Source organism: Cygnus atratus, chromosome 1, assembly GCF_013377495.2.
Source record: "Cygnus atratus isolate AKBS03 ecotype Queensland, Australia chromosome 1, CAtr_DNAZoo_HiC_assembly, whole genome shotgun sequence".
In the NCBI taxonomy this organism is placed as follows: domain Eukaryota; kingdom Metazoa; phylum Chordata; class Aves; order Anseriformes; family Anatidae; genus Cygnus; species Cygnus atratus.
In genome coordinates, this window is record NC_066362.1 from 63,110,562 (window position 1) to 63,131,660 (window position 21,099).

The window sequence follows — 21,099 nt, forward strand, 5'->3', positions numbered from 1 at the left end:
ACTTTCCCTCTTAAAGCTTCTTTAGAAATGACATAGATCTGTATGTGTACGGGAACCTTAAAGGTCTTGATATTCCAGAAAAGAAAGTAAACCTCTAAATAGCAAATTCTTCCAAACCATATTGATGAACGCTGCTCTGAGCAGTCCCAGAGGTGCAAGGGACCATAATTATTGCCCACTACTTCCACTGCAGCTCAGCCCTCACCGTGCTGCTGCAAGCTCCTTGTTGGAGACTGTGATGGGTCTGTCCCCCAGAACTGTCAGGTGCCAGGTATAGAATGCAGGTGCCCTGCTTCCCACAAACCCTACAGCCACACATTTCTACTTTGAGCTCACTCACTGCTAGCAATTTACACCCCAGAGCCCATCTTCTCAGATGAGTGAAAAGCAGAAAACCCTGCCACAGAAACACTGTGCATCCTTTCTGTGTGCAAGGGAGAGAATTCATGGAGAACATCCATTTTTTTGTAAAGATGATATGACACAGTCAGTGGAGTGACCTGCTTTCTTGATTCAGTTTTTGCGGGGATTAGGTTCTCATCCTTTTTGTTCCACTTCCTTGACGAACTTCTAAAAATGAGTGTGGCCCATTGTGATCTTGGAGGAAGAGCCCTTTGGATCAAAACCTCCATATTACATGTTTTGTCATATATCAGGGTAATGGAAGGAATGCTGGGAGTAAAAGGCCACCATTTCTCACAAGAAACCTGTGATTACTGCTCCATTGGCTTTGAGGCAGCCAGTTAACAAAAGCCCACCACTGCGTCCCTGCAATGCTGTCTGATCATAGCGTATCTCTAGGAAGTCAGTTGCTGGTCACCCACATTCATTTTAGTTAGCATGCAAAGGAAGAACAGGTTTATATTTTACAAATGGAAGAAAACATTATGAATAAATGAATGGAGATTTATTTCAAGTGTTCTTTAAAGACATCAGCAACAGAAGCTATTAAAATAGCAGTGCTTACAAAGATACAGAAGGTGTCAAGCAGCCCTGCCTTGAAGCAAAGGCATGTTGAGACCTTCTGTACTTCTGCATTCTTTTAAGTATTTAAAATACTGTGCTCCCTAAGCTGGAGAACAAAGCTTTGTATTGTTGGCTCTTTTGGCTCAGTTCTACGACTCTGCAACATTAAAATGTCTTGAAGTTTTTCGCATTCATCAGATGCAGAACTGGATCTGCATTAATTTAATAATCATTAAATAAATTATTGCATAGTGTGTTGTCTTTTGGTGCATTTACACACCAGTGAGGCAAGCAGTGGAAATGGTGGCACAGTGGCCAGAAAATTTTGTTCATTTTTTTGCTAGCAATTGTGATACGAGATTTGACTGTTTATGCAGGAGGACATGTACAGATATGGGTACTGTGAATATTGTCTTCCCCTTCAGTAGTGCGAAAACCGATGAAGGGTCACCTTTTTTCTGGAATTACTGCTGTCACTGAACATTTATTTATGAAGTATACAAGACACTGAGAAAATATCTAGGCAATATTGAGCAAGTTGTTGTAGTTAGCATAAGGCAAAATATTCTGATGTTATTTCATGTCTATCAGCTGCAGGTGATGGCTTTAAAAATTAAGGACAAAAGGAGTATTGCATAATTTCAAGACCAAATGTGCAGTCAGGAGGAAGAACACTGGGTTCCTTGGTGAAAATGTCTCTACAGCAGATTTTCTGCTATCACTTGAGGAATTCTTCTTGCTCACTAGCAAGTTGTGAGGAGCCCACAGGGCAAAGGACCGCTTTGTTGATTGATTTTCTCTGAGAGTATTAACCGTGCTTCCAGCCACATTTCTTTCCCAGCCCACACAAGGCAGGCAAGGAGCAGGCTGCAGGCAGAAAGCAGGCAATCACTGTTAGTGTGTGCTTACTGAGGTTGGTACTTCCAGATGCTCTTGGCACGTACAATGATATCTAGGAAACAGTGGAATTACTGTCCTGTAGGAGCTGTGTCATAAGGCTTTTCCAAGTGCAGTGCAAACCTCTGAATGCCTTTCTACCAAAATGGTTAAACCCCACGGAGCAAGTTTCCCTGAATGATTGGTGTCTCACCTAGGATTTTGTTCCTCCTTTTTCATTGCCTTTGGCTTCCTTGAGGCCTAGAGGAATACCATAGCTATGCATGCAATCGCAATGGAGTGTTGTAACAACATACTTCCAGGAAAAGGTTAATGCAGAATCAGGAATTCCACCTCTTCAGCATGAGAAGGGTGCCTGTCTTTCCACATCATACTTGTTAGTTGCCTGTAAATTAGAGACTTCCAAAAGTGTGGTAAGATAGCTAGCTGCATGTCTTCCCCCATAAGAGATCGGTACCTGGTAATAACACGCTGCACTCCTGTGAGAGACTCCTGTCCCAGAACTGAAAGCATGTGACACTCATCAATAAAGATGTCTAAGCTCAACAGAGGAAAGCTTTTTGTTTCTGCTGCTGTGCAGGAAGCCTTGTACCAAAGCATTCCACCTGACAAAAATACGTGATGATTAAGACGTTTTTGGAGAGAAGATGTTTGTGTTCTTAAACAGTTCTTCATTACCTCTCAGAAACACGATCCTAGTACTTGTGCATGTGAGAAAAGTATATCTGAGCCTTAGAAGCTTATCTTTAAGGTCAGTGGCTAATTAGCAGCAGCACAGTTAGTACCGATGAACCATGCCTAATATTAAGCCATATCATATGTTGTATATCTCACAGAGTATTTTGAAGGTCTGTGTTTTCTTCCGGCCTGGCTCTCCCTTTTCTTTCCCACGGTGAAGAGAGGAGCTAAGAAGCCCACAGGAATAACAGGAAAGTAGGGGAAAGCTCTCTCAATATCAAAAATGTGACTCCCTTGTGTTGACTCCACCACAAATAAGAACCTGCAGCTGCTCTTCCCTTTGTGTATGCTCCAGTTTGAACACCAGAAATGCAATTGCAAGCCAGCACTTAGGCCGAGGAGAACAGACTGACCATAGTCATGCAGTGAGGCTTGTATCGTCCTGTGAAAAGACTGAAAGCAATGAAATGTACAGAGGTAAATGCTGATTGTAGCAAGTGCTGTGTCCTGCCACACAGTCTGTGCCTTCCAGAAGAATGCACAAAAAGCATGAAACCAGTGTCCCCACCAAAGTGGCTGTGTGCTTATGACAGTGGTCTGAAAACTACCATGGACCTGTTTACCTAATGCCCACATGCAGAAAATGGCTGCTAGGTTTCTCTGTGCAATGTCCGTGCTTATAGGGTTAATGAGACTAAAATGAAGGAGCCATAGGCTTTGTCCTTTATTTGACATAAAAACTTCTTGTATGTGTTTTAGGAAAGGAATGTGGATACTCCTGAACAGTGGGAGAGGATGTCACTTTGAGACAGTGCAGGAGCCAAGACAGGAGTGATGTTTTGTAGTGTTTAGTGAGCACACTGAGGAACAGAAAGGAAAATGGTTGTGGCATGAAAAAAAAAAAAAGGAAAAAAAAAAGATTAAAAAAAGATTAGCTTTTGAAGGTAAGCCAGATGAGCTTCTAGAGAGTATCTAACCTCTTGATCTTGTTATCATGCAGCGTAAATCAAAGAAATAAAAGAAAATTCTTTCTGCAGGGAAGATTACTGCACAAACAGAACTGTCATAGAAAGAAATATAAATTTTAAGGAGACCCCACCCATTTTCCCAAATAACCATTTAAGGGGAAAATATGCCACTATGAATACATTATAGCATATAGCTGCAAGGAAAGGGCCCACTCTTAAAGACATTTTCTAAATTGAACAAATCCATTCAAATACAGAATGACACCGAGAGAATTCTTCTGACCCCAATGAGATAGAGCCTGTGGGTATAGGTAGGATTTATGTCAAAAAATTTACAACATGAACGGCATTCAAATCCTGTTCTGACAATTCTGACCTCTATTCTAGGTATCTGTCTGTAATTCAAAATGCACTTGTGCCTTTTAATATGGTATTCTGTCCTTGTGCCCATGCATTTATGCAGTTCTGTCTTAACATGCTTCCATTACCAATGCCCTTTGGACTGCTTGTCTGATTTCCTGTAAGCCTTACTTACCCCTCAGGAAAGTACATTCTTCCTTTTATCCCCTAATTCAGAGGTTGAAGAGCTGATCCAAGAAGAAGGAATGGGCTGCTTCTGGCTGGCTTTTATTTTGATTTTATTATTGCTCACAATAGCTGTAATTAAATTCAAAGTGTAAGGAGATACAAAAGAAACATTTTTTTCTGTTGTGAACTGATGAAAGGAACATTCGCTAATACCCTGCCAGTGTTTGGAGGAGGAGGTCTATGAAACTTAGAGCAGCAAGTGGGGGAAACAATGAATGCCTTTGTAGTGAAAATACATGTCTAGGGGAGACTTCTTTAAAAAGATTTTTCGTCTATTGGTATAGAACAGAAGCAGAGCTAACCAATTTCACAATACCATATTTGAGATTTGTTTCAGTGTTTGTACATGTAAGTAGACAAGGTATGTAGTGTTACTTAACAATTTGTTTAGTGACAATTGTCTAGACAGTGACAGCCAACCAGTGGTTAACACTTTTCCCTCTTATGAGGAATTTTGCCTTCAAGTGTTAGAGAAACTTGGTAATGGGCATCTCCCATCTTCCAGCAGGTTTCCAAAGACCTGTAAACTCACTTACTGTGCCTCCCGTCTACCCCCCTCTGCAAGTTTATTCTCCAGTGTGTTGTTGGTACTTGGAAGCACAACTAGTCCTGCCAGGCATCTAGATGGGACGATTTCCTCCCTGGAGATGTGTAAATGATCACAGGCGTTGGGTGTTAGCTCTGTTTTACTTGTGTTGCTTAATGACTAAGATGATAGCTGCGAATTGGCAATGGGCATGCAGAGCCATGGAAAACTGCACTTCTTGGTCAGGCATTGGAAGGACTATATAGATAACTGACTTTAATTACACAGATAAGTGCACCCTTTGTTTTGGTGCCATTTCCACATCCTCAGATCAAAGTCCTGTCACACAGGTTCACTCTTAGAGTTGTAGTACACTGCCATGAAGGTATAAACACTTTTCCCTGTGTCAAACAACTACCTGCGTCCTCAGAAAGGAGAGTTTTATGTTAGGAAGTGTTTTCTTTGTGAAACTGACACAGCTGGAGGAGGTGGTCAAAATTACAGTAAATAATGCAATAGTGAACATTCAGAGCTACTTATTTCTTTCTTCAGTGTTAAGGTACAACTTTTGCTGTGCTCTCCAGTCATGTACATATGCCTAAAAGCTCTGTCATTTACCTGCTCAATGAGAGGACACAGAAAATCAAATTCGTTGTACATTCACTATTTTTTGCCTCCTTTTTCCATAATCCTAGAAAGAAGACATGAACCAATAGGCACCAATTTCAGACTTTAACAATGTTCAATCCAAAAAGTTCAGCTTTTTTTTTTTTTGGACAGAGAAACTCCACAGTGTAGTTCAGATTCTTTTGTTTGTCACTTTAGTGATTGTTTGACATAGTATGGCTAATTGTACTAGTTGAAGATAAAGGAAGAGTATGTTCATTTAGTCCATGTATGGCTGAGTGCCAAAGTGCTTATCTCATGAGAGAAAATAAGAAAAAAGCCTCTCAACTCTCACTGGTGACTCTAGAGACTGAGCAGTGTGCAATCACACGTGGTAGGGTGTTGTGTGGTGTTGTGTCGTGGTGGCTGGTGAGCTCTTATCACCCTCTTCTGCTCCTCTTGAGGATGTCGAGAGCCAGACAGGCTCCTTCACTAATTAACTTAAAGAAGTTTGAGATTACATCTTGCAAACTTCGGGGGAGTCTTTTGCCACTCTGATTTTATTTTGGATATTGCAGGTTTATTGTGGAATTTGTCCTCCAATGACCAGCTGAAGCATCTGTTGGTTAAAGAAGCCCTTCAGACCTTGACGGAAGCTGTTCTCATCCCTTGCTCTGGCTGGCCAGATCGAGATTACCCAAAGTCAAGTGTTCTGTCTGACCCTGATATCTTCTACAATGCCACAGGATGCCTGAGGTGAGCACTCAGTCTACAAGTACCCAAAATAATACTGGTGCTAAAACAGGCCTACACATTTTCTTGCTTGCTTACTTTGAACTGTGATGGCACCAAGAAAAGGGTTTGCATACAGATCATATTTTGAAATGCCTCATGTACTTTGTGTCAAACCAGAAGAATTACTGCTTGCTACAGTAAAAACAACTTTCTTTGTGAGGTTCCTCTGTATTGATCTGATGGGTACTCTGCAGGCTAGTTATACCCATAACAGAAGATAGTAATCAGAGCCCTAGTTGCAGTGCATAGCTGCATTGAAGTCAGAGAGATCTTTCCTGAATAACAGTTGTTGACATGATGTATGAAATCAGCTCCTGGCTGATGATGATAGTAGTAATAAAAAAGCTTTTTTAAAAAGTTGTAGGAATGGTACTGCAAATTAGCATTTGAGAAAACCTAACAGTAACTTAAAAGAAACTTTAAGCCTCTGGGAACCATTTAAAGTTATTTTAGGACTTTAATGAACTGGTCTCCAAATTTTTTTGATTACATATCCATATCAGTAAAAAAACTGCTGAGCACACTCCCCAGTATATGTATATTTATTTATAAATTATATACGCTTACTACTGTGCTAATATATTATGTACATTATAAAATGTACTCAACAATAGAAAGTAAAAAACTAAAAAATAAAGACAGAATTAATGCTATTTTTTAATATTATTTTAATTATTAATGGTCTAAAAAATATTTTCTTTTTGCACTGCACTTTAGAGACCATTGCTCTGGTGGATAACTTTTAAAGCCCCTAATGGTGACTTTTAAAGCCTCGAGAGAAATTTGCAGTCATGTGTTTTATTCAAGCAGTGGGTAACGTCATTTACAGTGGGTTACTAACTGTGGACAGCCAGGAGCATTAGTATTTTCTATAAAAACCACAAAGAGGGCTTGCAGCTTTCTCTTACAATTTTTCCCTGTTACACTTCAGTGTTGAATAGCCCTATCGCTTCCTTTTGGGCTACTGTAAGACTAACATACATGGAGGATTAATTGTGCTGTCATTGGACCATCAGTGGGACAACTGAATTGCTTGTGTACCTGGAATTTTCTTTCCAGAGACTGAGCAAGTCATTTTCGTCTACAGCAACATTAGATATTAATGGGACAACAGTGATTATGCCATTTATGCTGGGTAAGTTCTGCTCACCTCTGAGACCTGCTGTAATGCCTGCTGAGTCTTACCTGCTTTACGAGGAATGGGAGCAGTCCTTTGGGTAGTAAGCAGAACATGCTCAGCAGCAGCCAAGTCACTCTTTTTTTTCATATGTGGCATATAAACCACACCTAACAGTTATATTCAGTACCATCTTCAAAGATCCTTTGGCTAAGTACACAGTAAGAGTTAATCTCTAGCCATAATTGTTTCTTATCTAAATACAGGAGTTGGAAAGGACATACAGGACATGGAACAAAGAAGTACAGAGGAGTGTTCGGTTTTCAACTATTGCCAAAGACGCATACTTCAATGTATCACAGCCTGTGGTTATGCTGATTGGAAAATGGCTAAATTAGGATTTAGTCATTTTTGAATCAAAATAAGTCACGTTTAGCTTTTTTCACAACTTTAACTAAATGAAGGCCAGGCTGCCGTGTGTTGATGAATAGATTTACAGGTGTGCATCTACTGCTGCAACCAGGTAACAGCCTCATGAACACTACAGCTACTACAGAGAAACAGAGTACAAAAGGCCTCAGTAGACCCACCCCTAAATTACTGCAGTATAAAAGTCACATCTTTAAAACAGGATACGCCTTTTAAAATAACAATCTATTAAACTGTGGCCCTTTGTCTTTTTTGTGAGTTCAAAGTGATTGTACGTTACATAAATACAAATGTGAGTATCAGAGACATGTGTCTTTTGATTACCTGAAAGGCCATAGTTTGAATAAAGTAATGAGTAATAATATGAGAGTCAAGGCAAGGCCATAGTCTGAATAAAGTAATGAGTAATAATATGAGAGTCAAGGCAAGGCCTAAGTTTTAAACTTTTCTGAGAAATGTAAAAGGAATTACGTTTGGAATTTAGAGGCTGGGAAGCTGCCTAATTTTGCCTTACACATATCTATCTGTTTTGCTAACATGTCCTACAGCAGAGTAGGTCTAGCTGTATTAGATGAATTTGTACTGTGTAAACAGTCCTTTGTCTGACTCATGTGGTTTCAAAGGACAAAAGGGTTGTTAGCTATACAAAACACTCAACAATAAAGCATCTTCTGCAGTAACCCCTGACAGCCCACCAACTACTAATTAACTTCAGCTCTAAGTAATAATTAACTTTTATTTATTCTGATAGCTCAAAAACAAATACAGAGAAACATTAACTAGCCATAATAAAATCTTTCTGACTAGTGGTGTTGTCTCTGAAATGAAGCGGATCATCTTTTTTCATATGAATTAATCTGAGCTGCATATGTACAGAGAACAGTCTGGCTGTCAGATGTACCACTCGTGATGGTGCTACTTGCTCCTGCATTTGGATTCAGGAACCATCTCTTCTCAGCAAGCCAGTGCATGGGGGCACAGAGTTATTCATAATTTGAGGATGTTATTACTCTTTCTGAGCTTATTGAAGCAACGTGATATGATTTGGTATGTGACAAATAAGGAGTAGCAGTAGCTGGGTTGTTTTAAATCAAATAAAAGTGGATTCTGAACGTACCTTACTGTGTACAGAAAGTGAGTGGGGCTAATTCAAAGCTGCAGTTGGTTCTGCAGCCTTAATTGAAAAGTCTCTCAAACTGACCTTTTCCCAAAGATACATTGCCTATTTAAAAAATATGATGTCCATATGCTTGTCCTTGTCATCTTTAAATGCTTGAGCACTGAAAATGATAACTGAGAGGAGAACAAGGTCTTGAAAATTCACAGTTAAAGTTGATCTGTCGGATTGCCAACATACTTCCTAGCAGAGAATAGTTTTTAATGAGGTTTATCGTTTTTGCACAGACCAAAAATACAAGATTTTTAGCATGAATCAGTTTGCTTCTCTTTAATGGAAATTAACACACCTCCCAAAGTATCACCAACTATATTCCTAACTTATGTGCTGCTTAAAAAAAATCTTTGCACAAAGAAGCTCTGAAAACTAAGAACAGCACACCACAAAATAAAAAAAAAACCTGTGCATTGAAGGAATGATGCTAGTAATAAAGATGTTTTAAGCGTAGATATGTGCCAGAATATAAATCTGTAATTAGTCCTGCTTTTTGTAATACTAACATGTTTGTTGTGCATGTTGATAAGGTCTATAGCCTGCAGCTTCTATTACAGAATAAAAATAGTACTTTGAAGTACGATATATTATGCATTGTACAGTGCTTAGGTATAGAAGGATGCCAAAACTTCTTTTAAAAAATTTGCATATAACCATTGACTGACAGAGACAGCCACAGTACAAATCCAACACTGTCATCTAACATGGGTGTAGGCACTGTGCCACACAATTAACAGCTAGTAAAATAAAGCTCTCTTTAACATAGTGTCAAGAGGGAAAGTGAATCCCCATCTAGCAGATGATATTGCAGATACTACTGCTGGAACGAGCGAACAACCAGAACACTCCCCGTTCTGCTAACCAGTAACTGCAAGAAATATTGTTGAATTCTGAACGTCAGCTGCCTGGGTCTGTGCATGCACTCACTGATAAGGCAGTCCAATGTTGGAAGGATTTGTTAATCCCATTCTCTAAGATCTGCTATTTGTCCTAAAGTTTTGCTTCTGACAGTTTTAAGGAAACTGCAGGGCACAAAACTTTAAAGACCAAAATGTAGCAGTGTACACCACACAGTTTTGCATTAGCAGTTAGAATAAATAACAGTATTGTTCAGTTCTGAAATGCGATTAGAAAAGCACTGTGCCCTGAGCAGGCAGAGTAAACCAAATCAAAAGACTTCACTGGTTGCCTGACAAAAAGCCAAATAAATAAAACAGGCATATTAAACTATGGAGGGGGGTAGTGTGGACTTTTTGCAGACAAGACAACTCTTGTTGGATTTTAAAGAGAAAGTCACTCTTTTTTGGCCTGAAAGTAGTATGCATAACAGTTCTGTCTCCAGTTCTACTAGAAATGGATTGGCCATGTATTCTGGAGATACTTAGCCTCCTCCTCCATACTCCTCCTCAAGTCTGAAAAGTAAGATGCAGAATATATGGGTTTAAATATTATTTTTACGTAACTGAATTTCTGGCGTGACTTTTCCTGTGAATTAAAAGGAAGGCTTAGCAGAAGGCTGTCTATTTTACTGTGAATGCTGATAATGATCTTGTTACACTTTTACCTTGAAATACCTGTTCCCAAAATTTGGGAATGTAAGATGTTTGTGTTACTCAGGGACAGAACGTGATTGTTCTGCTGAAACAGCTAAAGGGAGCATTGTCCTGGGTGTTGCCTTGGAGGGCTGATCTTTCCAAAAGTTATGTTTGCTGGTCACAATTATTCCTGCAAAACATTTTTTTTAAGAGCTAACGATCACAACTACAGTTTGTTTTGCATCACTGCTTTTCATCTGTTGTCTGTCCCAGCTTTATTTTATATTACACAGGGACTCTTAAAGACAGTGGAAAGCTGTTGTCTGAGGAAGTAGTATCATTGCACTTCAGACAAGAAGGCTGCATAACCATCTAGTTCCATTTTATCTGGAGATAAGTAAGGCAAAAGCTCATAATGTTGGTTGAAAAGTGTAATGGCAGATCAAGTTTATAATGGGAGCTTCTAACCGAGGTTGTAAAACAAGTGACTAATGATAACAAGTCTTTGAACCTATGCTTTTTGCATAGCATAGCCATTCCTTTAGGTTTATTTCCATCTGTTCTTATCTTCTCTTGTCTACTCTTTGGTCTGTCTGCTCCCCCCATTCCTGAAAGGAATTTTGTTATTTCCAGCCAGCAGCTTGCAGCCTAGCATTACTGTGTAGATCCCTGAATTCCTTTCCCTCCCCGTTGCATTTTTGAATTGTATAAGGCATGAAGTGAACACAATTTCCTGAACTATTTCAGGAAATTGTTGTCACATAATTGAGTTAAATTCAAATTACCAGTTTTGGCAGAATGAGTCCCAGGAGCAAAAGCCTTCTTCTTATCAGTAGTATGGATCATTCACAGCAGTGCAAAAACCTTTTCCAACATTGTCTGCCAGAATGTGACTCAGTGCTAGCTTAAAGGAAGCATCCCTTTCATTTGGTTAAATTTGCAGTGTAACTGAACATATATAATCATTCAGCTTCTATCAAAATCATGCTTGATTTTACTATGTTACAATTCTTTGTACTTACCTCACTTGGATCATAAAATTTTCCCTGACATGGAATTAGCTGATCCTCCATAAATGTCACTGGAATAAGGGTTAATGCCTACTTCAGACACAGATATAGTTCTACCATACACATGTGCAGGAGAAAATAGAAGCAGCAAATTCAGTGTGAGATGAACGAGGCATGTAGGTAGTGACATGCATCCACTTTAGCATGCAGTATTGTTTGGGCATGTCACCAGGATTAGCATATATGAGCATGCCAGAAGTCAGATATTTGTAATGGCTAGACGATATCAAAGCTTAAGCTCTAAATGTCTCAAAGGAGAGCGTCCCTGCAAGCAGCAATCTGTCTAATGCTGCATCTTCCCAACCGTTCAGTACTGATGCAGGGCAGAAGTATCAGGAATTGTGTAGCAGAAGAGGTTTTCTACAAGACTGTTGATCTTGACTCCAGCTGATTCTTTTTTCCACAGATGTATTTGTTTCAGTATAATTCTGATGACATGCAAGTAAAACAAACTTGCATAACAGGCTTGAAGATTCTAGGTAGCCCTGGAGTCTCACCATAAGGTTGCCAGGAGCTGCAATTCTGGGCCAGTTCAACCATGTCAATTGCCCAAGTGATGGACATTTCAAGGCCTTCAGGAGCTCCACTACAAGAAAGTCCAACTCCTGAGCTCAGAGAGTGGTGCTACAGTTGTCAGGAGACACAAATCTTGGGAAGGCAGGATAAAGTCAGTTTTGCAATTTGCTAAGCAAAATGCTGCCATTGTTTCAAAATGATTTTTTTTTATATTGGCAATTGATTCTTATGTGATGCTTCTCAGAAACATTCTTCCCCCCCCCCCCCCGTCTAATAACATTTTCTTCCTGGAATTTCCCAGCATTTCATTAGGAAAAAAAAAAAAAACACTTTAGTTGCCAACCCTTTGCCTTGAGAACCAAATCTGACCTTATTCAGAGTAAAATGGTTCCAGCTGTAGTTGGACAAGTGGTAGAGTAAGAGGTCTTCCCTTCCCAATCCACGTTGTGGTAATAAGGAGAGAAAAGGAGATGGAGAATGGAGTGGCCATATATGTGTGCACACACAGGTACACATAGTGTTGTCTCTGGCTGGATAAACAGTTGAGGATCAGCTACTTAAGGAAACGGTTCAGGAATGCATTTCCTTTGCAGAGCAGGACAGTGCCTCAGCTTCATACTCTTCTCTGCTTCCTGGTCTATGAAGCTGTGTGCCACATCACAGTCACGCTAGAAACAAGGCCGAGTGATGGCTCTTCCTTTTACAGCCATTCAGTGTGATCACAGCTGTGTAAACTTAAGTGATTTCTAGAATAACGTACCGTGACAAGATGAAGTGCTGTATCAGCAGAAGTGTCTTTGGTGTGGGAAATTCCACACTTATCTTTTAATGGTATTTTTAGTCCGTGTACCTCAGAAACTATTTTTGCTATGCACTAGAAGGGCTGTAGCATGTACATTTCTGTCAGCATAACCATAAACTCACTGAAGCATGACATGTCTCAAATGTGACATATATAGGTAAAATTAAATTCCAAAGTGATGCCTTATAGAGGAACCTGAATATTAATTCTGTGATATATAATTCCATGAGAACATGAATGAACTTATAAATAGGGACATTATTAACAGCATGACCTAAAGTAAAACTAAAATTAAAACGCATTTACATTTAACCTAAAGATGTACCTCCCAGGGTCTGGGGGGACAGAACTGCATTGGCAGTATTTAAAATCACATGCATTTTACAGTAGTAAGCCACAGGAAAATTTAAAGCTGTGCCTTCCTGGCTTTGTCATTAATAACATTTTAAACTGTTGTAATTTCCAGTGGTTAAAGTAAGTGTGTAAAATAAACTCCCTGCAAATATTTAAAGTACATGACCCTCTTGTTTGTGATAGATGCTAACACTGGGCCGTATTTAATGTTATTTCAAACAAAGAAGCAGGAATGTGATACAGTGTGCAGCCTTTTGGCCAGCAGAGCAGCAGGAGTCCAAAATAATGAGGCTTAGATTTACAATTGCAGCATTCCATAATTCAGAGGGCGTTCAGTTGTAAAAATAATTATACCTCAAAACTGTAAGTGTTGCTACTTCCCCGAAAATCAGAAGCTTATTTAGAGCCAAACTTCATACAGGAAGCATGTCCTTGGGCTTTTCAAGGGTTTTTAAATCACTTTCATCATTCATTTTCAAGCTGCACTCGGGTTACCACAAAGCACAGGAAAATTCAGCAGAAAGCAGGGCAAGCAACGGTTTTCTGTGAGCCTGGAGGAGGCAGAAAGTGTGCGCAGGCATGCTCGAGCCACTGCGGTGCAACAGCAGAAGGCATCTGCAGAAGGCATCTGGCATTTCCCTCGCTCGGGCCGAGCAGTTTCTGGAGGCTTCAGCTTCGTCTGCTGAGGTGCCAGCAGGCAGAAGGATGCTCTGGAAAGCTGGGAAGCAGCAGAGTGCGGTGTGTTTTTAACTCTTCCTTGCCCCTGCACATTTGCTCTTCTGAAAGCTGTGCAGGAGCACAGAGAGTGGTGCAGGGGCAGTGGAGGCATTGCACTGAGAGTGTTTTAGTGGGACAGAGAAACTATTAACTGGACCTTGAGGACCTTGGTATCTCCACAGAGGTGGGCAAGCAAGCATTTGGCAGAGAGTCAGACAATATGCCCTGAGAAACTCTCCAGAAGACATGCCCTTCCCCATCCTTCCCATATGTCTTTTTCTGCAGGCGAGGGGAAACACATACTGCTAGCCATGTGGTAATGGGTCTGCTGTGCACCAGAAGGACACAAGGCAGCACGGCAAAAGGAAAGGTGCTCGGCTGCTCTTCAGTGCCTCTGACGATCAGGGGGAAGCAGAGAAGGGAATCTCCCACCAGCTGGAGCAGAAGCGTTGGTATTCCCACGCTGCCCAGCTGGCAGCAATTGCAGCTCTCTTGGGATGCATTGCGCAGGCACTCGCCCAGAGCTCTCCCTGCAGGCTCGGCTGCCTTCCCCTCCCCTCTAAGAGCACATGGGTTGTTGTGTGAACCTGGTCCTTAACTGAAATCAGTTATCTTTAAGTCGAGAAAAGGTGCCTTTATTCTGTGGTTCATTTACAGGCACAAGTGTGAGTTTAGGATACAAAGAAACGTCTGTTCTCTGTTTTCCAGAGCTTTTACAGTTAATGTGTGGATGTTGCTAAAACACTGAGAACATGTGTCTGTTGAGGGGTGTTCAAGAGTTGGTTGGGTTTAGGTAAATGCTAAAAGACGTTTGTATGCATGGACATTTTTTATAGGTACATTTCCTCTGATAGTTTGACATAGCTGATGTCCCACATATACATATAAATACCTAAAAATGGAATAATGGGAAAAAAAAGAAAAAAAAAAGTCCAATTTGTTTAGAAAATCATAGAATGGTTTGGGTTGGAAGGGACCTTAAAGATCGCCTATTTCCAAGCCCCCTGCTGTGGGCAGGGACACCTCCCACTGAACTAGGTTGCTTAAAAAGATCAGTTCAACAAGAAGGAGATTTGAGTCCGGTTGTACCTTATCCATCGAAACAGCTTGTTTTTCTTAGTTATTTGTTATCATCTGGGAATCCACTAAAGTAGAAGTTTTACTTAGAGGCTCATACTATTTCACAGTTCTGCAGAAGAAAAAAGCAGTCATCCTTAACTTCAGTATTTTAAGATTTATCTGGAATAGTTAATCAGAGGGGCACAAGGAAATATCTTTGCCTAAATCTCTTCTTACCGATGTATTCCTTCCTGCACAGAAACATGAGCTCTGCTGGCCCGGAAGGAAGGCAAAGGATGAGAGACTGTGACGGCTTGATTGATTCTCTTGTGTATTACATTCAAGGAGCTATTGCAGACCACGAGCCTAATGACAAGGTATTCTTCAAGATGGAAGGTCTTTTCCTGGGGGAAATCACAGAGAGAGCAATTTTTTGTTCAGAAACCGGTATTCAGAAACAGCTGTGATGTAGCTGCCAAGCTTGCACTTATTTCCAAAGCTTTTAGAACTACCAAAGATGAAGGTTCAGAAAGAAGCTTTTAAAAGTGTTTTTTATCCTGCCGTGTAAAAGAATAACATAGCTTAGCTGTGGGAAAACAGTTTTCAGAATCACCACAGAGAACTAGAAACTTTTAAAGATTTAGATATTACCTTTTTAGTTGTCTAAGGGAGCTAGCTAGCTAGAAGTTTTAAAAAATTAATCTGGGCACTTTCCTGTATATTTAGTGCTACATACCCCTTAGGAAATGAAGAACCTAACTCTGACTGGTAGTGTAATTTAGGAGCTTGCATCATTTAGAATGGGGTTCATTTTCCTACTTTTTTTAGAAGTTATTCATTCTGCCTAAGCCAGTAACTGCAAGGACAGGGACACCTCCAGAAGCCAGTTCCTCTCGTTCTCTTTCTCCCACCACTGACTGCAGCTGAGCCCTGAACATCACTTAGACTAAATGTTTGTCTTTTAGCTGGGTGACGTTAGGTGAAAAGACCATCAGTCGCTGAGGAGGTTAACCGTAGCCTGTGAGGCACTTCAGGCATGCCTGCTATAACTTGTGCTATACCGTGTTAATTACTGTATATTTACAGCTCTTTCCTAGGATTAGTTACTTGAGCTTCTCCATCTCCCTGTATTCAGTGCCATTAGCTCCAGGGAGAATCCAGCACATAATCCTTGTGCCAATAGCTCCCTGCTGCATTTTGTCTTAAAACCACTCATTCCCTTTTCACTTTCAAAAAAGGAGGAAATGGTAATAAAACTATTTGCCACTAAACTCATCACTCAGAAATTGTCAGCTTGACCTTAGCTACGCCCAGAAAGGCTCATCTAATTTGGGGAAAAAAAAAAAATCTAACACAGAAAAGTGCTGTATCCTTGGGTAAGACACAAAGTTTTCCTTTTGCTAACAGCGTGGCTGGGTGTGTACGTGATCATCTTTGCTCTTAAGTTCCTATACGTTCCTTGGTACACTTCTGGTCTGTGCCAAATAGCACGTCCTAACAATTCCCAGGTACATTCAAGAATTATAATGTGTCAGGACCATTTCCAGCAGGCATGCACCCTGCTCTGATCACAAGCCCTGTGTGCCAGTTGGCCTCAGCGCTCAGGAACATCCCAGGACATGTTTAATTTCTTGGTGTAAATACAGTCTTGTGGATCACTGGCATGAAGACGAGCTCTTCTGTAAGCCATTAGAAGATCTGCAGCTAATTGTTTAAGATCCAAAAATGAAAGTTCTCCCCATGTCTACACATGCCCTTTCAATACATGCCAAAGCTTTCAAGATCCCTATTCTTTTGCTATTTTAGGCCACAGAGAATTGTGTGTGCATTCTTCACAATCTTTCCTACCAACTAGAGGTAGAGCTCCCTGAAAACTATGCCCAGAGCATCTATATGCAAAGAAGAAATATCCCTACCCATGACAGAACACCAGGCTGTTTTGGAACACGGAGCAGAAAAGTGAAAGAGGTAAAGCACATGTTTCATTACATCTCATTTGGTTAATCAGTTGTAACAACTGGAGAATAAGGCTGTGATCTACTTAGGTTGCTTCTCTGTTGGTGATGTGTCCGGTAGTGTGACTCACCCCAAAAATGTAAATTTATCAATAGCCTTTCCTAACACCCATTATCATGTTCAGTTGCTAATGGTACAAGTGACAAAGCAATTCACAGTTTCCTTAGTTAAGGGATACTGTCAGTCAGTTTCATCCCTTCTGATGGATCTAAATGGTATCTGTACCAATTACAGGAACTGTGCAAGTGTCCTACCAATGGCTGGGCATTGTGGCAGTTTCAGCAGTGAAACCAGCACAAGGTGACTTGTGTTACAGATCTCAAATATTCTGGTAGCTGGGAATTATTGGAGAGAAAAATAGGTATTGGGGAGGGAGAAAGGGAAAGAAAAGGACTGATGACCCTCCCCCATCCATTATTTTTGCTAGATCGTATTCCTCCTTCCCCTGTTCCATCCACAGTAGAGCTGTAGCATGCTATTTCTCTTTCTCCTTCAGCTCAGTCACCAATGTCAACAGCTAGACATGCAACACAACTTCTCTATCTATCTCCTCTTTTTGGATGGAATAGTCAGTACAGTTAAATATTGAAGTTGTACAAGTTGCCAATAAATATCTATGTTACATTAATGTTCACTTTCATTCTCATGACAAAAGTAGTCCATAGTAAGTTCTGCAAAATCATGTGGTCATGGAGTTACAAAATTGCTAGTTTAGATTGTGATGCTTTATGTCATATAAAGTCACTGGTTCTAACAGCTTGATCTGTTTACATGTTTAGAAGCAGCAGGACACCCCACTACCTGAGGAAAGGAGCAATCCCAGAGGTGTGGAATCACTCTGGCATTCGACACTGATTAGGATATATCTCTCTTTAATAGCAAAGAGTACCAGAAACTATACCCAGGAAGCATCCCTGGGAGCTCTTCAGAACCTCACAGCTGGCACTGGACCAGTAAGTCAGCTTTTTTCTTTTTCCTGTCACTCCTTTCTTAATGTAAATGTATAGAGTATAGGGTTGCAATGCAACGCTCACAGCACCAAGCTCAGATAACCACTGACAAGCCGCTGATTCCCAAACACTGTCAATGAAATCAAAGAACATTGAAGAGAAAGTCATAACCGGCACTGCAGATATTTCCTGCTTGGCAAATACAGGGATTACTTCTTTTCACTCTGTCTGTGTATGGAATTTGCTAATTCGTTGCGCAGCAAGGGATGCTAAAAATGTGAAAGAGGGGTTTTGTGGATCGTAGTCAGTCCCATGGGGAGAGGAAGTCTCTGACACAGCCACACATCACTTTCACGGTGAAGAAACTGATGACCTCTGTCATGTTTTGGCTTAGGAACTGGCCAAAGAGCATGTGGGAGACAGAGGGCTTGAAACTTTGTTTATATCACCTTCCTCTTCTGTTGCAACTCATACATAGCATCAGATCTAAAGTAATTTAAATATACTTAAGATGATGCAGAGAACCTACTGCTGTTATTTATGAGGCTATACATTCATCATAATGACATATTATTGCCGTGTACCTTATAACAGATGCCGTTTGCAGTGGCCCAGACTGTTGTTCGGAAAGCAAATGGCCTTCCAAGTATTCGAACTATGCTGCATGTAAGCCACCCGACAGTAAAGAAGACAGCAGTCTCACTGCTCAGGAACTTGTCTCGCAACACCTCTCTGCAAAATGATATAGGTGAGCAGAGACTAATATTGTCTCTTGGGCTTTCTTTCTCTGCTCTGCTTACCTTAATCTTTCCTTCTTTAATAAAGAAACATTCAAAAAAATGGTATGTGGGTTTAGTAGATAAATATTTAGGTCAGATACTTGCAGTCCTTATGCAGGGTTAAAAATAAGGGATTTGCCTATGGAAGAATCTAACCTGTAGTTTTCTGTACATTGTGTATTCCTCGTCAGATACTTCTATTGATGTTACTTTCAAAAAATAAATAATAGACATAAAATCTACACAGGGAGTTGGACAGGGAGTTTTTCTTGTGCTTAAAATAAAGGAAGTAAAGGAAGGTAACTGCAGAGTTCTGTACTGCCACAGGTATGTAGTCCTTTGTAAGAATCATGGAACGTCTGTAGTTCTTCTAGAGATCATATTTTCTTCTCTTATACATAAAACTTTGGAAGCTTGTCTCTTGCACATTTTTCTTGTATAACTTTTCAGAAAATGAAGCTAGAAGATGCTACAGAGAAAATAATCGGGTTTTTATGGAGGGCTTTATTTCTAAAATGTTACAATTATTTTCACATCAGAAGACATTTCTATTCTGAGTATTTTCATTTCAATTTAATTTATATTTGAATATTTTTCCTACTGATAGGATAAGTGCATTCACATCATTTGTTGTCATTTTCTGTGTTCTCATCGAAGGGGGAAGGGGAAATTACAGGCCTACAGCTTGTTCATGGGACAGATTAACCTCCAGAATTCTGCAGAACAGTCTCCTGGGCACTGTGTAATCTTTAGAAAACATTCCCTATTAATGAAAATATTAAATTATGTTGTTGTGCTGATTTTGAAAGGATAATACATACGGTGTTAAAAATTGCAAGTGGTAAATCCTCTTGAAAGAGTAGGAATTAACCTGAGAGGAAAAAGTTGGGGTTTCCTTAGGAAAAACAATCTATAAAAGATTGTGGAAAAGGCAGAATAGCATGAAGCTCTGGAGAAAGGTGCTTCCCCTTCACAGTCATTTTCTTGCTTTACACATGGTAGAGAGAACTGGGGGAATTTCAGGTGAACCTTTTCTCCATGAAAAGGAGTTATTTTTGATTGACTGTGGATCCACATATTTTTGATATATGTGGATTCAGGTCAAATTCTCCAAATAATGTTGGCTGAAAGGAAGGGCATAATGTTTCTTAGTTAAAAGTGTTTCTATTTAGCAAGCAAAATGAATATATGATACCAATTTGAGTTAAATTTCATATGAAACGTGAAAATAAAATGAATGAAAAATGAGATTAAATTTTTTATTTGATCTGAAATAAATAGCCTGTTCTGAACAGACATTTTCAAGATACTGCTTTCTGAAAATCAACTTACTTGATTTACCAATGAAAAAAAAGACTGTCATCTCTGACATAATTGCTTTGACTGATATTTATCATAGGAGGTGGCTCATTCAGTTTTAAAGGTCCTTTTCTAAATCGTATGTGATTTTATCTCAATATAAACAAACCTTGTCACATATCCACCTGAAGGAATGAGCAGAAATCAGAGTGAACAAAATGCTCTCAGTCCGAGCGGCACACTGGATAGTGAGGGCAGAATATCCAGTATGGCCTCAAGCTGAGTACAAAGAGCACCTTCTTTTCCAAAATGCCCCCAGCTGTTGGCTGGTGCTGCTTTTTACACGGGGAGCAACTGGCTACAACCAATTGCTGACCGCTGTAATTTTCTCCACCAGCTCTGGACATGGACCAGTCCATATGGCACAGGCCTTCACATTGCCCCAGCAGTAAAACTCGTGCTATAATCATCCTCCCTCAGTTTGCTGTATACCTGTAACCCGATGATAAACTAGAGGATGCACATGGTTCTTCAGGAAGTGGCAGCCTGTACAATTTCGTGTGGAGGCATTAACCTAAACTGTGGGGTATAATGCAGCTATGAAACCATGACCTTTTGGGGGGATTATACAGCACCATGATAGGTGATAATGGGAGGACTGAGGTCTTGTAGGACTCCTAGATAAATCTGTACCCATTAGTAATGGAGTTGTCTGTCTGTTTTCCAACTTCTAGCTAGAGAAGTTTTGCCTGATTTGGTCTCGATACTTCCTGAGTCTGTCCCAGGGTCTGATATTACCTGTGAAACCACAGCTTCCGTCTGCTACACCTTGTACAATTTGACACAGAACAGTTCTCACAATGCACGGCTTCTCCTGAATGCTGATGGCCTACCGAAGATCATTACCATTAGCATGAATGACAGGTAAGATGGTTGAGAAGCCTTCCCGTCCCCTTCCTCTTTTCCCCCGGGGAAAAAAAGAACTACAACCTCTGCCGCTTGGGAGGAAAACACTGCTTCTTAAGGTACAAGACAGCTTAAAAATGACTGCAATGTGAGTAAGATTACACATATTAGAAAATGCAGAGAAATCTCTTGTAACAATTGTTTCATCCACAGGTAAATTTGCCGTGCTCCAGCATTTTAAATAGCACCTCCAAAGATGACGACACAATACTAACTAATATTCTAATACTAACTAATATTCTAATATGTTTAGTTGGAGACAATTAGATTTTATCTGTCCCCAGAAAGTTTCTGT

At 40.1% G+C, this 21,099-nt stretch overlaps 1 protein-coding gene across 1 annotated transcript in view; it reads left to right on the plus strand.

Annotated features, from left to right (window-relative positions):
• PKP2 (plakophilin 2) overlaps positions 1-21,099 on the plus strand; it is a 44,744-nt gene that overhangs the window by 19,665 nt on the left and 3,980 nt on the right. Inside the window, exons 6-11 of the mRNA XM_035551033.2 lie at positions 5,808-5,985; positions 15,054-15,171; positions 16,601-16,762; positions 17,590-17,763; positions 18,355-18,508; positions 20,573-20,762. Of these exons, the coding sequence (XP_035406926.1) occupies positions 5,808-5,985; positions 15,054-15,171; positions 16,601-16,762; positions 17,590-17,763; positions 18,355-18,508; positions 20,573-20,762 (976 nt within the window). The remainder of the gene's footprint in view (positions 1-5,807; positions 5,986-15,053; positions 15,172-16,600; positions 16,763-17,589; positions 17,764-18,354; positions 18,509-20,572; positions 20,763-21,099) is intronic.